The sequence below is a fragment of the Cannabis sativa genome, chromosome 6, assembly GCF_029168945.1.
Source record: "Cannabis sativa cultivar Pink pepper isolate KNU-18-1 chromosome 6, ASM2916894v1, whole genome shotgun sequence".
NCBI classification, from domain to species: domain Eukaryota; kingdom Viridiplantae; phylum Streptophyta; class Magnoliopsida; order Rosales; family Cannabaceae; genus Cannabis; species Cannabis sativa.
This window is the reverse complement of record NC_083606.1, coordinates 3,529,557-3,547,845: the sequence shown is the minus strand read 5'-3', so window position 1 is coordinate 3,547,845 and position 18,289 is coordinate 3,529,557. Positions and strand designations below refer to the sequence as shown.

Sequence of the window (18,289 nt, the reverse complement as noted above, 5' to 3'; positions counted from 1 at the left end):
GCTTTCGCAGAAAAATGGAGAGGATACTCGCATATGTCCCGACACATGCGAGTTGGATCCATCCTCTCATCCTGCATAATGCGGGTTACAGTTACGCGATCCGACTTTGGTCGTACTCGCAGTATCTCGCTGGCTTTATCCTGGCGAGGTTCAAACTTCGAGGAGTCTCTCATGGACATTTCAGCTTTCATTGGAAATCTGAATATACGTGTCCTCTAAATAGGAGTCTTGTCTCGAGTTTCTAGGTGAGAGAAATCTCACTATAACATACATATTCATCCGTATTAAAATAGGTTCTGCAAATATACTCCGGTTGGATGGGTGGTAAATTTTTGTGTTGCTAAATGTTGTTGTGATTATTTTGTATTATTTTAGATTGTGTTTTATTGTTATTACAGTACAAGAAATATCACTTTTGCCAGCACATTTTTGTGCTAGCAAAAGTTGGTATTGCGCTAGTAAAATAGAATTTACTTGTGATGTGTTGGCAAAAAGGGGTTGGCAAATCAATGTTGGTATTAGAACTTTTTCCAGCATAAAATGAAAAGCACTGGCAAAGATTACTTTTCCCAGCGCGTAAATGCGCTGGTAAAAGTTAGATTTTAGCCATTACAAATGTACGCTGGTAAAACTTTGACCTCTTTGCCAGTACAGTTTGCAAATGCGCTGGTAAAAGTAACTTTTACCAGCGCAGTAGCGAACTGTGCTGGTAAAAGTGACATTTCTTGTAGTGTTAATAGCTTCACATTTTTGGGAAACATTCAATTATAGTCGTTATGCTGCTAAACTTTTGGTAGAATTAGGACTAGTTACTAGTTAGTAATTTAGTATACTATACTTAGTTACTAGTTATTAATTAATTTCATAATTCTCAAAGCGTTTGACGCGTAAGCCTCACAAATTATATTGAATAATATTTTAGAATACCTAAGGTTGAATAAAATGTCATTTAAACTTTAAACATACAAAAGATGTGTCATAAAACTCAAATTAAAGTAAAAATAATTATTTTCCTAGAACTAGAACTCTAAATTCTATTCTCCTAGATTCTAATACTTAAGATAAGAATTCTATATATTTATTTTAAGTAAAATAACAAATTAAAATATTACACATTATTTATTATTCAAAATACTAATTATTATATATAACATAACTTAAAAATTATAAAAATGATACTAATATACTAGAAATATACAAACCTATATTATAAAATTTAAATGTATAAAAATATTAAATAGCATAAAAATTAAGATGTTACATAATATTTATTATTTAATATAGTAATTATTATACAAAACATAACTTAAAAAATTATATAAATGATACTAAATAAAAATACAAACACATATTATAAAATATAAAATATTAATAAAAACGATAACTTAGTTACAAACACTTAGTAATGTAAATGTATAATTATTTAAATTTTTAATATAATTTTTATTTATACTTATTATATATAATTTATACTTAATTTAATTATATTAATAATGAAATAATATATATATGAAAAAAAAATAGATTTTTAATAAAAATAATATTAAACCCCCAAATTTTAAAGTTGAAAAAAAATCTACAAAGGCCCTATGAAGGCGGTTATTTCATAATAACCAACGTCGTAGGGATCCTACGGAGCCGGTTATTATGAAGGACCCTACAGAGACGGTTATTCCATAATAACCGACTCCGTAGGGTCTCTACAGTGTCGATTGCTTTTACCCCTATAGCGCCGCCTGGAACAGCGTCAGTAGCGAATTTCACCAAAATCGACGTTGAAAGGCCTTAAAAACTGCCTCTAAAGTCCAATTTTATAGTACTGTTATAGATTTTGTAGATTGTGACTATGCAAGGGACATTCACACTACAAGATCTCAATCTGGATATGTTTTTCAACTGAATGGATGCACAATCAGTTGGAAATCAAACCTACAATCTATAATGGCATTGTTTACAACAGAGACAGAGTACATAGCATGCACTGAAGCTGTTAATGAAGCACTCTGGCTAAAGGGAATTACAGCATAACGTGGTATCAATTGAAGAACAATACATGTTCTATGTAATAGTCAAAGTGCCCTCCATCTCAGTAGGAACTAAGTCTTTCGTGAGAGAACAAAACATATTTATGTAAGGATGCATTTGATTCGAGATATAACCTTGGGAAGATATCAGCTAATTGTTTTTCAGTATCAACATATTCTAATTGCAATGATTTATTTCAACAAGTTCCCTGATAAAGTGGTGTCTTATGTCAATGTGCTTTGTTCTAGAATGTTGAATAGGATTTTTGGAAATATTTATGGCACTAGTATTGTCACAAAAAATAGTCAAAACACCCAATTCAAACCCATAATCAATCAACATTTGTTTCAACCACAATAGTTGAGTACAACAATCGCCGACGGCGATGTACTCAGCTTCGGCAGTAGATAAGGAGATGGAATTCTGTTTCTTGCTATGCCAAGATACTAGATTATTCCCAAGAAAGAAACACCCTCCACTTGTGCTCTTTCGATCATCAGCATTTCCTGCCCAATCTGCATCACTAAAACAAGCAAGATTTGAATTGGTCTCTTTCGAGTACCAAATTCCATTATCAGGAGTGCTATTAACATATCTAATAATCCTTTTTACAGCTGATACATGAGATTCCATAGGATTACTTTGATATCTAGCACACACTCCCACACTGTAACAGATATCAGGACGACTAGCAGTTAAATACAAAAGACTTCCAATCATGCTACGATAGAGTGTAGTGTCTACCTTTACTCCATTCTCATCTTTTGTTAATTTCAGTGTGGTGCTCATAGGAGTACTTACCTGCTTAGCCGATTCAAGGCCAAATTTCTTGACAAGGTTCTTAGCATACTTGCTTTGAGATACAAATGTACCTCCTTCCATTTGTCTCACTTGAAGACCCAGAAAGAAATTAAGCTCACCAACCATGCTCATTTCAAATTCACTTTTCATTTGATCAACAAATACCTGCACTTCATGGTTAGATGTAGAACCAAAAACTATATCATCAACATAAATTTGAGCAATGATAAAATCAGATTTTATGTGTTTGATGAAAAGAGTTTTATCCACACTACCTCTGTGATAGCCATGAGAAAGTAAAAATTGAGTCAACCTTTCATACCAAGCTCGAGGAGCTTGTTTCAGACCATACAAAGCTTTTTCAAGTTTGTATACATGGTCTGGAAATTGAGGATCTTCGAATCCTTTTGGTTGCTCAACATAAACTTCCTCATTCAAAATACCATTTAGGAAAGCAGATTTCACATCCATTTGAAACAATTAAATATTCAGAATACAAGCAATACACAAAAGTAAACGAATTGATTCTGATCTTGCAACAGGAGCAAAAGTTTCATCAAAATCAATACCTTCTACCTGTGTGTACCCTTGTGCCACCAAACGAGCCTTGTTTCTCACAATTGTACCGAACTCATCACTTTTATTTTTAAACAACCACTTTGTTCCAATAACATTTATACCTTTTGGTCTTCGGACCAAAATCCATACCTTGTTGCGAACAAATTGGTTGAGTTCCTCTTGCATTGCATTGAGCCATTCCTCAAAGGTCATGGATTCCTTCACATTTTTCGGTTCATATTGAGAAACAAAGCAAAGAAAGCTGATTAAATTAATATACCTTCTGCGAGTTACCATGCTTTCTTCAGGATTTCCAAGGATGAGATCTTTTGGATGATTCAGTTTGACTCTGGTGCTTGGTTCTTTCTGAATAGAGTCAGTGATGATGTTTGGATGAGTCAAGATAGACGGTTCTGGTTCTCCAGTCTCAGTTGCAGCAGCAGAGTCGTCATTTGCAGCATCAGCAATAGGTTCTGCTGCATCAGGATCTGCCGTTGCAACTTTTGGAGGAGTATCCATGAGACTATCTATCTTGGCTTCTGTGGAAAACTCTGAAAAATCTCTAAAATCATCAACAACCACATTAGTTGATTCCAAAACAGTTTGAGTTCTCATGTTATAAACACGATAAGCTCTACTGTTTAAGGAATATCCAATAAACACACCAACATCACTTTTAGCATCAAATTTACCAATATGCTCACGATCTCTATAGACATAACACACACATCCAAAAACATGAAAATGACTTACATTGGGGCGCTTACCTTTCTAGATTTCATAAGATGTTTTTGAGGTACCTGGACGAATAAACACTCTGTTTATTATGTAGCAAGCTGTGTTAATAGCTTCAGCCCATAAGCGCTTTGTCAACTTCTTGCTATTTAACATCACTCTTGCCATTTCCTGCAATGTTCGATTCTTCCTCTCAACAACTCCATTTTGTTGAGGAGTTTTGGGAGCTGAAAATTCATGAGTTATACCTGTAGACTTGCAAAAATCATCATACACAGAGTTTTCAAACTCCTTACCATGATCACTTCGAATTCGAACAATTTTTCCAATATTACAACCTTTCTCAACTCTTAATCTCAGACAAAGAGTTTTAAAGGCATCAAAAGTGTAAGATTTTTCTCTTAAGAAATCTACCCAAGTAAAACGAGAGAAATCATCAACACACACAAAGATATATCGTTTACCATTCAAACTTTCAACTTGGATTGGACCCATAAGATCCATGTGAAGCAATTCCAATACCTTTGAGGTATTGATATCAGACACAGGCTTGTGAGTGATTTTTAATTGCTTCCCAAGTTGACACGGTTCACACTTACCTTCACTTTTCTTACCAAGCTTGGGAAGACCTCGAACAATACCTGCATTTGACAATTTTTTCAGGTTTTTAAAATTAATACGCCCAAGCTTGGCATGCCACAGATCTGTGGTGTTGTTGATAGCTGAATGACAAGTAAACACAGGGGTTAGTGTGTAACAGTTATCATTGGATCAAAATCCTTGCAAGATACATTCATTGTCATCATTCAGAACATAACAATGATCACTATCAAAAGAAACAGTAAACCCTTGATCACAGATTTGACTGATGCTAAGTAAATTAGCCCTCAGTCCTTCAACTAACATCACATTTTTCAGTCTAGGTAACCCTTCAAAATTTAGAGTTCCCATACCAACAACTTTTCCAGATAGGCCATTACCGAAAGTGACTTCTCCACATTGCATAGGCCGAATGTTAGTCAAAAAATCCTTGTCACCTGTCATATGTCTAGAGCAACCACTGTCAAAATACCACATTTGAGATGCAACAGTTTTATCAGAAAAACCAGCTAGACACTTCTTTTTCACCCATATTTGTTTCAAACCTTTATGTTTCTTTTGAGATTTTTTCAAATTATCAAAATAATTTGTTTTAAACAGATAGTTCAACGTGAAACATTTAGGTCTGATATGTCCTTTTCTACCACAAAAATGACAAATGGGAACAAATCTTTTTACCTGAGATCTTACCCTTTTCGAAAATCCTGGAGATTTTGCAGCATCAGAAGCTGTTCTTGCAGCAACAGGCTGTGAAACTGTTACGGCAGAGTTTGTAGCCTCAAAGTGATTCGTTGGAATACTAGATTTTACAAACTTCGTGACTCCAGAACTTTCCATTCCATTAGAACCAAGGCCTGCGAAACCTCTCTGACCTGCATTCTGAGCTTTTTCAAAAATAGAAGATCCAGGATTAAGCATTTGAACATTTTTCTTAAAGTTTTCAAGTTCCTTCTTTAATAGAGAGATTTTTTCATCTTTATCACAAAAACTTGTCTCATATTCTTTTATTTTCAAATTACACATTTCAATCTGATGAGACAATTTTTTATTCAATTTATTCAACTCTCTATTTTCAGAAGCAACCTGAATCCATTTTTCATACATGACTTTGTATGATTCAGCAAGAGATTCTTCACAGATTTCAGACTCATCTGAATCTGATTCCTCTTGTTTGGTGGTATTATTCAGACATGCCAATCTAGCTTTTACCTGTGAATCACACAACACATTAGTCATAACAGAGGTTAGGGTAACATTTTCAGCAATATCTTCATCACTTTCGGTTTCATCATCACTCCAAGTGACATTGAAACTTTTCTTATTCTTTTTCAAAGTGTTTGCACACTCAGCTTGAATATGCCCAAAACCTTCACATTCCCTGCACTGAATTTCCTTTTTGTTAGAGACAGATGGTTTAATGAAAGTATTACCTTTTGAACCTTTCGAAATATTCTTTTTATTTCCCATCTTTTTCATATATTTCTGAAAATTCTTAGTTAATAAAGCAATCTCATCATCACATTCACTATCAGAATTTTCATTATCAGCAACTTTCAAAGCAATACTTTTACCTTTATTAGCAATGGATTTTGGTTTGTCCTTTTGTTTAATCTGTTGATTTAATTCAAAAGTACGTAAGGAACCCATCAATTCTTCCACTTTCATAGTGCTAAAATCTTTAGCTTCCTCCATTGCCAAAAGTTTAGTATCAAACCTTTCTGGAAGAACTCTAACAATTTTTCTCACAAGAACAGAATCATCAAGCTTTTCTCCAAGAGCAAAATATTCATTAGCAATGTCAGATAATTTTTCATAGAATTCAGTTAAAGTTTCATTATCAGACATTCTAAGCTCATCAAATTTAGTTTGAAGCATGATAAATCTAGATCTTTTCACATCAGAAGTTCCTTCAAACTGAGTTTGAAGAATCTCCCAAGCTTCCTTAGCAGAAACACAAGATGATATAAGTTTAATGTAACCCTCACCTACACCATTAAAGATAGCATGCAAGGCTTTGCTATTGTAGGCAGATAGTTTATCATCTTCAATAGACCATTCCAGTTCAGATTTTATAGTAGTATTACCTGAAGAATCTGTCTCAACTAGAGGAGACCAACCTGATAGAACCATTCTCCACGCCTTCTCATCTTGAGATTTGATGAAGGCCCTCATTCTAACTTTCCAATAAGGATAGTTAGAGTCATTAAGCAATGGTGGTCTAGAAATAGAACTTCCTTCTGCAAAAAATGACATTCTAACAAAAACGTTATAGGACCACACTAAGAGTTTAGTGTCCTGCTCTGATACCAATTAAAAAACTGTGTTTTTGCAAATGTCAGTTGTATATAAGAAAATATAAAAACTGTAAGAGATTGCAGCAGCAGAAAGTAATTCTGCTACAGCAAAGCGAACGAGCGTAATATAAAATATTTGCAGAAAAATAAATAACTTGACACAAGAGATTTGTACGTGGTATCAGTGTTCTCCCGAACACTCCTAGTCCATGGGGCCACGCCCAGAGAATGAAATCAATTAATAAAGTATCAAAATTATAAAGACAATTGACTTAAACAAGTTTAGACTCCCTCTAAAGTATTGCCGCAATCCTTTGTAATCCACTTTATGAATCTGACTTCTTGAAACACCTTCAAGCCCGAACTCCCTTTGTCTTTGAAGTGTGAGTGCTTACTTCCTCCCGAAGTAAGGCTTTAACAAGTCTTCTCCCGAAGGCCAAGTGCTTACTTCCTCCCGAAGTAAGGCTTTATCAAGTCTTCTCCCGAAGACCAATCTCTTGTTCAGTCAAGTAGTTCTTCACAACCTCTAGGATAGAGTAAGAACAGAAATAGAACAACTAGAACCTAGGTGAACAACTAGGCTCTCACAAAACAAAGAAACACTCTCTTCTCTTAAAAGATAAATGTAAAAAATGAATAATGGAAGAGGTAATTCGAATGGTTGCTCTCTAGGCTGTATTTATAGAACATAGAAACCAAAGAGGCAACCACAAGTTCGAATTAGCAGCTGTACAAAAACTTTCCAAAAGAAACACGATCTGCTACATCAGATTCGGATGCTGACGCAGCAGATCAGCCCAGAAACGGGAAACTTACTAAAATCGGGTCCGATCTTCTTTCAATGCTTGATTCCTGCCAAAAACAGATTAGATATTCTGATTGTATCAAGATACAATCGAAATCAATAAGGAAAAGGAAATAAACAAAGCTTCCCTAAAAAAGACAACTTTCCAAAAGAGAATTCCTTCTCTTTTGAGAAGTTTTCAACAAAGGAAAGTTCAGCTGAAAGTGTAACTTTCCAAACAAGGAAAATGACAACTAAAACCGAATAAAAGAGGTAAGGATTCGAAAATGAATGCATAGCAATCTTACCATAAAAAAGAAAAATTATTTTGTCACCTAACTTGCCAAAAAAGGACTTTACAATAAAAAAACTAAAATAGAGTGTATTAGATGTTTATTGGACCACATTCGTTAATGTTTTTAAATTTATTTAAATCTAATTTAATTATACATTAAATATTAAATTTAATTATTCAATTTGATCCAATTAATTTTAATTATCTAATCCATCTAATATCCAATAAATATTAAATATAGTTCTATCTATTAAATTATATATTAGTTTAATTTGAGTTTATCTAATATTTTAAACCTAGTTTTTTTGAATTGGAGTAGATGCATTTAATATTTTAGGTCCAGTATATATTGAATTAGATTGGTCAATGTTAATTTTCATATATACATATATATATAATTTACGTATAAAAATATAAAATCTAATTATTTATCTAAACTAAATAAAAATACTAATAAGTTCAATTAGATATAGATGTATATCATGTATTGGATTTTTGAACACCTCATCCAATCTGATCCAATTAAATATTTAAAAATAACTTCTAATTTGATCTGATCATAATTTGATATTCAATAATTGACGGTCAGTTGTCATTATAACTTAGATCGATTTATGAAAATTCCATCCATGTCCATGTCATTTTAATTGGAATATCATTGTGCCTCTTTATAATAATTGTAATTTTTAAAAATATATATATATATTATGAGGAACTTAGTTTTATATATACATATACATTATAAAAAATCTAATTTTTATTCACAACAAAATTTGGGACTAAAAGTAAAAAAATTGTCACTAATTATAAATGATTATTCTTATATTGTGACTAAAAGGTCTGTGGCTAAAGATATTAGTCATAAAAATTACAATTTGTTGTGACTAAATGTATTTTTAATCATAATACTTGTCGTGACTAAAATTAAATTAGTGACAACTTGTAACTAAATACTATGTTTTAGTCACAAGTAATATTTTATTGTGACTAAAAGTCACATTTAGTCACAAAAAAATTATATTGTAACTAAAAATTTATCACTAAAAATAAAAGTTTTTTATCATTATGTTTGTTTTCTTGCCTGCACTACGCTCGGTTTTTCCATTTAGAATTACAAAATTTCAACACAAGTAATATTGAAAGAGAGGGAAGTAAGATTCAAAGATAGTAATAAAATGCATGCATTTCTTTTACAAAAATATTGGAATTTGAGATAATTTTTACAAAAATACTGTCACACGGAAAAAATTTCAAAAATACTGTATTTTTATAAAACACGAGTAGAACACAAAACAAAACAACTCAAAACAACAGTAGAACAACTAAAAAACACCAGTATAACACCAGTGAAAACTTAATACAGTATACTGCAGTATAAAACTTATAAAAAAAACACTGTAAAAAAAATAAAAAATACCACCTGATAGTATTTTTGTAAAAAAATAATAAAAGTTAATATACTATGTAAATTTCTCCTTTTTTATTATGAAATATACTCTCAATTACTTGGCACAACTCATCAACATCAAGGATGAAGTATTAGTCTAACTAATTACAAATTCTTACAAGAAACGAAAGAAGAATCATGCACAAAAACTTTACATATAATAATATTTTGTGAATTTTAGTGGGCCTTACGAAAAAAAAAATTAGGTCCTTATTAAAAAAATGTGGTTTTTTCTAAAATTAATATAAAGAAAAGGTGTAATTTTAAAAAGAGTAGCATTTTTTGGACCCCTAAGTTAGATGAGCACTAGGCGCGCGGGCCTACCCACCTTTGCCTATAGGACCGGCTTACTTAAAGAAGAGGAAATTACACTCTATACCCTTTTTATATTGCCCTTTTTTATTTTTACCCTCTTTTTTAAAATCTATTATTTTTACCTCTTTTTTTAAACATTGTACTAATTTTGCCCCTGTCACTTCAAGATACTCTCCATGTGAGTCTCTTATGTCAGGGTATTTTGGGTACAATATATATAAAAAGAGGTATGTTTCAATTAAATATAAAACTAGAGGTAAATTTGATTAATTGATTAATAAAAGTGGTATTTTTCAACTTACCCCCCTTACTTAAATGAGAATATATATTGGGGTTCTTACACCACATACTGAAATTTTTAACTTTTTTATTTTTTTTAGGGAGGCAAATTTTTTTTCAAAAATAGCGTGTAAGTTTTATATTGTGTACAATATTAAGTTTTTAGGGTTGTTCCATGGTTGTTTTTTTAGTTGTTCCACTATTTTTTTAATTATTCTGTTTTGTTGTTTAATAAAAGGACACTATTTTTATAAAAAAAATAATTCGTGTAACAGTAAAATTGTTAATATGTTTGCCCAAAATTTAACATTTTTGTAAAGACTCCTATATATTAGCTATTAATCTTGTGTTTTTTTTTCTTTTTCAAAAACTAATAATACTTTAAAAAAAACATAGAATCATATATATATGCATGTAATAGTATGTATAAGAAGTAATTTTGTAATATGTTATTAAACTTCAATTGTACAGGGGGATTATTCCATAATAAAAAAAACTTGATACATAATAATAGTGTTATTATAATTAAGCATTGTCTATATAGTGGATTATTATGCTTTAAAGTTTAAATATTCCCCGGCATTTATATATCCAAAGAAATGAAAATAAAAAATTAATAATAACATTATAGAATTTTTGTATGAAATTTGATTAATTAATACTACAAAAAACATGCATGTATAATATTACATCTCTACAAGTAATTGGCTGAACCTATAATAATGTTACTTGGGTTGAAATTTCAATACCCTATTCGTTGCAGCTAACAACCAAATTAAAATTTGTTCAACTTATTAATTAACTTATGAAAAGCAATCAAAATTAGACCAGCAAAATTAATTAATAGTAAATTTATATATTATGTATATATATTATTATGCCAAGTTGCGTGTGTTGTATATATAATAGAACAACTTAGAGATTTATAATTTGGCAAATGAAGCTTTGACTCATGTTTGGGTTAATGTAGAAAAAGCTAGATTCCTAACTTAACATAACCAATTAATTCAATTAAGTAAAAAAAAAAACAAAATATTATTATTTGGTATTAGTGATATTTAATATGTGACTTATTATAAAAAAAATTATCTTAGTCACAATAAAGTTTGTGATTAAAAAATGAAAAATTATGATTTAATATAAATAATTATTTTTCTATATCTAAAACTAAATTATAAAAATTATAATTTATTATCACTAAATGTATTTTTAGCCACAACATTTATTGTAATTAAAACAAAATTAATAATAACTTTTATCTAAATAGTGTATATTACTTTTTAATGGCAAGTAATTTTTTGTGACTAAAATAATAATATTTTTTTGTAGTAAACTATGATGAGATGCCATTGTTTGAATATTTTATTTTTCTTTTATAATAATTATTAAACTAAAATATAATACTTTATTATAATATGTTGTGATGGTGTTAGATATGTCTGGTAATTTGTTCTGTATTCAATTACAGCACATAAGAATTAGGGCCAATAGGAAAAGGAAAAAAAGTTGACCCCACATTTCTAAAGAAAAACATTAAAAAGCAGTTTAATTAATTCTTCTAAGAGGCTCTTAGAGAATCACTAGCTACTAATAACAAACTTTGCCATGAAAATGACATATATACAATACATATAATATTATGATATTATTAGGATGAGAAAAACAAAAGAGTACTATTATAAGACATTAGTGGTGAATAACACCACTTAGAATCGTCTTATAAATAATTAAATATTTTATAATAATTATTAAATTATAGATGTGATCTTTAATATTTACTCATTACAAAAAATTTTGATTTTTAATCACAAAAAAATTTGTAGCTAAAAGTATAAAAATTATCTAATTACAAATCATCATTCTTATATTGTAACTAAAAGGTCTATAACTAAAAATATTAGTTACAAAAATTACAATTTGTTGTGATTAAATGTGTTTTAATCACGATACTTATTGTGACTAAAATTAAATTAATGACAATTTGTATCTAAATACTATATTTTAGTTACAAGTAACTTTTTGTTGTGACTAAAAGTCACATTTAATCACAAAAATTTATGTTGTAACTAAAAAATTATCACTAAAAATAATTATTTTTTACAAACTCTAATAACGATATAAAATTTTAAGTAATGTTAAAAATTACTAGTGCCTTTTATTATTTCTCAAAACAAAATACACTAAATCAACATTAGTATTTTCAAAGCAATATAATTATAAGTTTAAGAGAGTTATATAATATGTTTTTAAGGGATCCAGCTGGTTACATCTAATCTCTTTTATCTTTGTTACTTTTCCCCACACGCTAAATTCACCAACTACTCCATAATTTTAAGATAACCTTCCAACACCTCTCTTTTCTCTCTTCCCTATATAAATCTAATCTCATAATTCAAACTCAACATTAACTATAATTAAGTGTTAATTAATTCACAGTACTGTTTTTCATTCATGGCTTTTTCTCAAAATTACCTAGGTTTCATTATAGCTTTTATTACAAATTATTTTGTGTTGGTTACATTTGCTGGTAACTTCAACCAAGATTTTGATATAACTTGGGGAGATGGTCGTGGTAAAATAATCAACAATGGTGAGATTCTTACTCTTTCATTGGACAAAGCCTCAGGCTCTGGATTTCAATCTAAGAGCCAATATTTGTTTGGGAAAATCGATATGCAAATCAAGCTTGTTCCTGGTAACTCTGCTGGCACTGTTACCGCTTATTATGTAAGTTAATAATTCATATATTATTGTTACATGCAAATACATACATATGTATAGATATATATGTATATAACATTTAATATTATTTTTGTATGTGTAGTTGAGATCAGAAGGTTCGAGTTGGGATGAAATAGATTTTGAGTTCTTGGGGAATGTGAGTGGTGAGCCTTATATTGTACACACAAATATTTTTAGCCAAGGCAAAGGCAATAGAGAGCAACAGTTTTATGTTTGGTTTGATCCAACTGCTCATTTCCTCACATACTCTATTCTTTGGAACCCTCAACATATTGTGTAAGTATATTTATATATATACATAATATTTATATTTATGTACATAATATATATGTAATACTATTTTCTTTTACATAATATTTATATATATACTATTTTCTTTTTATTTTTAAATGCTAATATTTATTACTCCAATAATATTGTGAATTTTGCATTATAATCAGGATCCTTTTTAGGATAGGGCGGCTGGCCTTTGCTCAAAGCCCCTTTTGTTGATCTCTTTTCTTAAGATTTTTTTTTTAACATTAGTCTAAAAATATTTTTATTAAAAATACGGTTTAAAAATTTAATTGAATTTCATTTTATATCTCAAATAAAATATATATTATTAAAATTTAACTATAGACCCTATAAAAGTTAAAGATGGCACTAAAAGCACCTTATAATAAAAATAATATTGTTATTAGGTACTGTGTAACACAACAAAAGTGATATATATTATATTTTGTAAAGAAGTTTGCCAATTAATAATGATGAAAACTGTTCACATTTTTGTTTCTGTACAAGCTTATTTATTATATAAGACATCATCATAATATTGGAGTCAAATATATACATATAAATAATTTGTATCCACTCATAATGCATGCATGCAGGTTGTACGTAGATGGAACTCCCATCAGAGAGTTCAAAAACAAGGAGTCCATTGGGGTTCCTTACCCGAAAAACCAACCAATGAAGATCTACTCGAGCCTATGGAACGCGGAGGAGTGGGCCACGAGAGGTGGTCTGGTGAAGACCGATTGGACCCAAGCTCCTTTCACGGCTTCCTACAAAAAGTTCAACGATGATCAAGCTTGCGCTTGGTCGTCTTCTTCCTCATTATCATCACCGTCGACTTCTTGCTCCAACACTACTAATTCTGTCTTGGTTTCACAAGAATTGGACACAACAAGCCAGGAGAGACTCAAATGGGTTCAGAAGAATTACATGATTTATAATTATTGTACTGATACTAAGAGATTCCCACAAGGCCTTCCTAAAGAATGTATTGCAGCCAATAAACCCTAGGCTTTATTATAATTAATAATTCACATATATATGTAATTTGTAGTATTCCTTTAACATATATTTATTTAATTATACACACCCATGACAATTAATTTGTTTGATAGAGCTATAAACGTAAAAATATTTTCAAAAGATATTTTTTATAAAATTATTTTTACTTTTTAATTAAGAATCAAATTTTTTAAAAAATAAAATAAAATAAAATACATTGTAATTATTTTTAAATATTTTTTAATTAATATTTTAGATTCCAATCCCAACTTGGACATTGAGACTTGCATCCAAACCCGGTCCCTGGCCCCGTACCCGAACCTCGACCTCGACCTTGACCTCTAACTCGAACCCAGATCCTGGCTCTACCCTCGGCCCTGGCCTCAAAACCGATCCCAGACCCTGCCCCCAACCTTGAGCCCAAAACTGACCCCGAAATCAAATTAAATAAAATTAAAAAAAATAAAATGAAAATGAAATTTACAGAACACACTTTTGTTATCTGTTTTCAAAAAGAAAAATTTTTGTGATTAAAAATTTAAAAACAAAAATATTACCAAATGCTACCTATATTTTAGTTTTTGACCAAAAGAATAAATAACTAATTTAAATTATCCAATATACTTTTTGTTAGGGAAATTTGAATTTGTATGCTTGCATTTAATTAAAATTTATCTTCAAAACTCATAATACCCTATATTTAAAATATATGACAATTTTTCTATTATGCCCAAAATACCCTCTGTTTTTTCCTTCACCCCCCTATCACTTCTTCTCTCTTTCCCTCTCTCTTCTTTTCTCTAACCTGCCCGAAGCTACACAGAGGGAAGGTCAAATTTTGCTCCTCTATTCTCATCCTCACTACACTAGCACCACACTGCACAAGGCTCACCACAAGGCTCACCACATAATTTCTCTCATTTTTGGACGAGCATCATACACTAACTTATGGGTAATTTTTTTTTTGTTTGAACAATCTTGTTTGTTGTTGTTATATTTAGTTTAGAATGTTATTTTGATGCTTGATCTGTAGATTGTTGCTGTTATTTGGCTGTTTTTTCTGATAAAGTTTGCTGCCTGTGAAATCTGGATTTGTTCTGGTTTTCTGCATTTTTTCGTCGGGCCCGATGCTGGCCCGATGGGGGTCCGATGAGCTGAAAAATTTGATGGCAGGGAAGACGGCCCGATGGGTCCGATGGTCGGACCATGTGGGTCCGATGGTCTGACCCGTTCTGTATTTTTTTAATTTTTTTTTTATTTTTTGGACCTGGGTCCGATGCTCTTTATGTGGGCCCGATGGGTCCGATGGTCGGACCATGTGGGTCCGATGGTCCGACCCTTTTGGTTTTTTTTTATTTTTTATTATTTTTTGGACCTGAGTCCGATGCTTGCTATGTGGGTCCGATGGTCGGACCATGTGGGTCCGATGGTCCGACCCTTTTGGTATTTTTTTTATTTTTTTTTATTTTTTGGACCTGAGTCCGATGCTTGCTATGTGGGTCCGATGGGTCTGATGGTCGGACCATGTGGGTCCGATGGTCCGACCCTGTGTATTTTTTTAATTTGTAATATTTTATGGGAAATTTGATTTTTTATTTTTTTATTTAATTAATTATGATTATTTATTGTTTATTATTGTATGCTTAATTTATTTTGTAGTGATTTATTAATATTTGTGTTATTAATTTTTCTTTTATTAATAATTATTATTTTATTATCAATTAATAATTATTTTTTATTATTAATTATTATTTTAAATAATAATTGTTTTATATTATGAATTATTATTAATTATTGTTATATTTTTTATGGTTTTAGTAATAATTATTAATTATATTTTATTATTAATTTTTTTTAATTTTTTATTATTAATTATTGTTTTATTATGAATTATTAATTATAGTTTTATTTTTCATTTTTTTATTAATAATTATTTTATTATTATTTATTAATTATTAATTATTATTTTATTATCAATTAATTATTATTGTTTTGTTATTAATGATTAATTAAGATTTTTTTCGGTGAGATTTTTGTTGTAAATTATAACTGTGTTTTTTTAAATGTTTGTGATGATTCAGCTTGTTAATGCGTGTGTTATGTATAATGGTGTTTGGGAGCTTGATGGTAGAGATTGGATTTATAAAGGGAGTGCCGCTTTGACAATTGACATTGATCCGAACCTAAGCTACTCAGGTTTGGTTGATGTTTTGTACGAAGAACTGGATGTTGACAAAGCGGAGTATGACTTGAAATTGGAAGTAAATTACAAGTACAGGAAAGGCTATGAGTATCCTGCTGAAGTTATTCGAAATGATAAGCGTGCAAGGTACTTTTTATCTACACTTGCGAAGAAGCCAGATGAATTTATTCCTTTGTTTGTGACTTTGTTAAAGAAGAATGTTTGGGTTGATCCTAGTCCCACACCAAGTTCTGTTAAGGATAATCGTAGCGAGGTTGGGAGTTTTGTTCCAGAAACAAATCCAGAGGTGTTGGTTGCGGATGTATTACCTGAATTAAACACTATGATGCCGAGTGCTGATATTGTAGCACAAATGCCCTTCATTGATGGTTTTTGTGATGGTCCAGACCCTGAATATTATGTTGAGAGCAATGATGGCGTAAGAGACGACGAAGGTACAGAGGCCCCTGTTGCTGTACCTTTGAACTTGACTCCACTATCGTACCAAATACCACCGAGGCCACCGAGGCCACCGACACATAAAAGAATGCCCCGTAGAGAAAATTGCCAAACACCTGGTACTAGTAGTAGTCGTCCAGGCGAAACCAGTCATGCTAGAGGAACTACTGACAGTACAGGTCCTAATAATGGTAGAGAGACCAATGATGTTAGTGGTCCTACTGATGCTCGAGGTACCAATGTGATCGGATGGAGCGATCCATTTTCTTCTTCGACAAGTTACGGTAAATTCAAGGAGAAAATGTATACAAGAGAAGACATCGAGGATCATAGTCATTATATATCTACGGGTGGCACACCAGGCGGGGAGTTACATGTGGGAAAGTTTTTTAGAGACAAAGAGCATTTAAAGATGGTTGTTGGCCTGTATGCAATGAAGAAAGGGTTTGACTACTACGTTAGGTAGTCCGGTACTGATATTTGGTACGTCACATGTAAGGATACAGATTGTGGGTGGAGATTAAGAGCGAAGAAGAACGTACTTTCTAACATGTTTGAGGTGAGTACATTTCATAATGTACATACATGTTCCCTTGATCTTCGAGGAAAAGATAACCGTCAAGCATCACCTGTAATAGTTGCCCATCTAATTAAGGATAAGTTCACAACTGACGGCTCGGATCAGTTGCCCTCTGATATAAGAAAAAGTATGCACAAGGATTACGGGATCCAAATGAGTTACGAAAAGGCATGGAGGTGCGAGAGAAGGCAATACACACGACTCGGGGTACACACGAAGATTCGTACTCTTTATTACCTAGTTACTTGCACATGCTACAGTTGCGGAATCCAGGTACCATCACGGATTTTGTGGTAGAAGATGGTCGCTTCAAGTATTGTTTCTTCTCTCTGGGTCCTTCTATTCGGGGGTTTAAGTTTTGTCGACCTGTTATATGCGTTGATGGGTCTTTCTTGAAGACTAGGTATGGTGGGCAAATGTTGTGTGCAGTGGCTTTGGATGCAGGGAGTCATATCTTTCCGATAGCTTTTACTATAGTTGACAGTGAAAACCACAATTCCTGGACCTATTTTATGAGAAAATTGAAAGAAACGATTGGTGATGTTGAGAACTTAGCTTTTGTTTCGGATAGGCATCAAAGTATTGTTCGTGCTTTGGATATCGTGTTCCCTGATGCACACCACGGTGCATGCTACCACCACATTATTATGAACGTCAACCACAAGTTCAAGACTGATGTCTTCACGAATCACATTTACACGTGTGCGTACACGTATTCAAGATCAGAGTTTCACAGAGAATTTGAGAACATTCGGGCCATGAATCCAGCGGTTGCAAAATATCTTGAGGAAATCGGATTTGAAAAATGGGTTCGGTCGTACTTTCCAGGGGTACGTTACAATGTAATGACGAGCAACGGGGAGAGCTTCAACAACACAACTAAGGATGCAAGAGGCTTCCCGATCACCGCCGCGT

At 31.7% G+C, this 18,289-nt stretch overlaps 1 protein-coding gene across 1 annotated transcript; it reads left to right on the top strand.

The window, feature by feature from the left end:
• Positions 1-12,552: 12,552 nt before the first annotated feature.
• LOC115724449 (probable xyloglucan endotransglucosylase/hydrolase protein 23) lies at positions 12,553-14,238 on the top strand. Its single transcript, XM_030653735.2, has 3 exons — positions 12,553-12,860; positions 12,958-13,151; positions 13,748-14,238. Exons 1-3 carry the CDS (start codon positions 12,585-12,587, stop codon positions 14,160-14,162), a joined length of 885 nt encoding a protein of 294 aa, XP_030509595.2. The 5' UTR covers positions 12,553-12,584; the 3' UTR covers positions 14,163-14,238.
• The last annotated feature ends 4,051 nt before the right edge of the window (positions 14,239-18,289 follow it).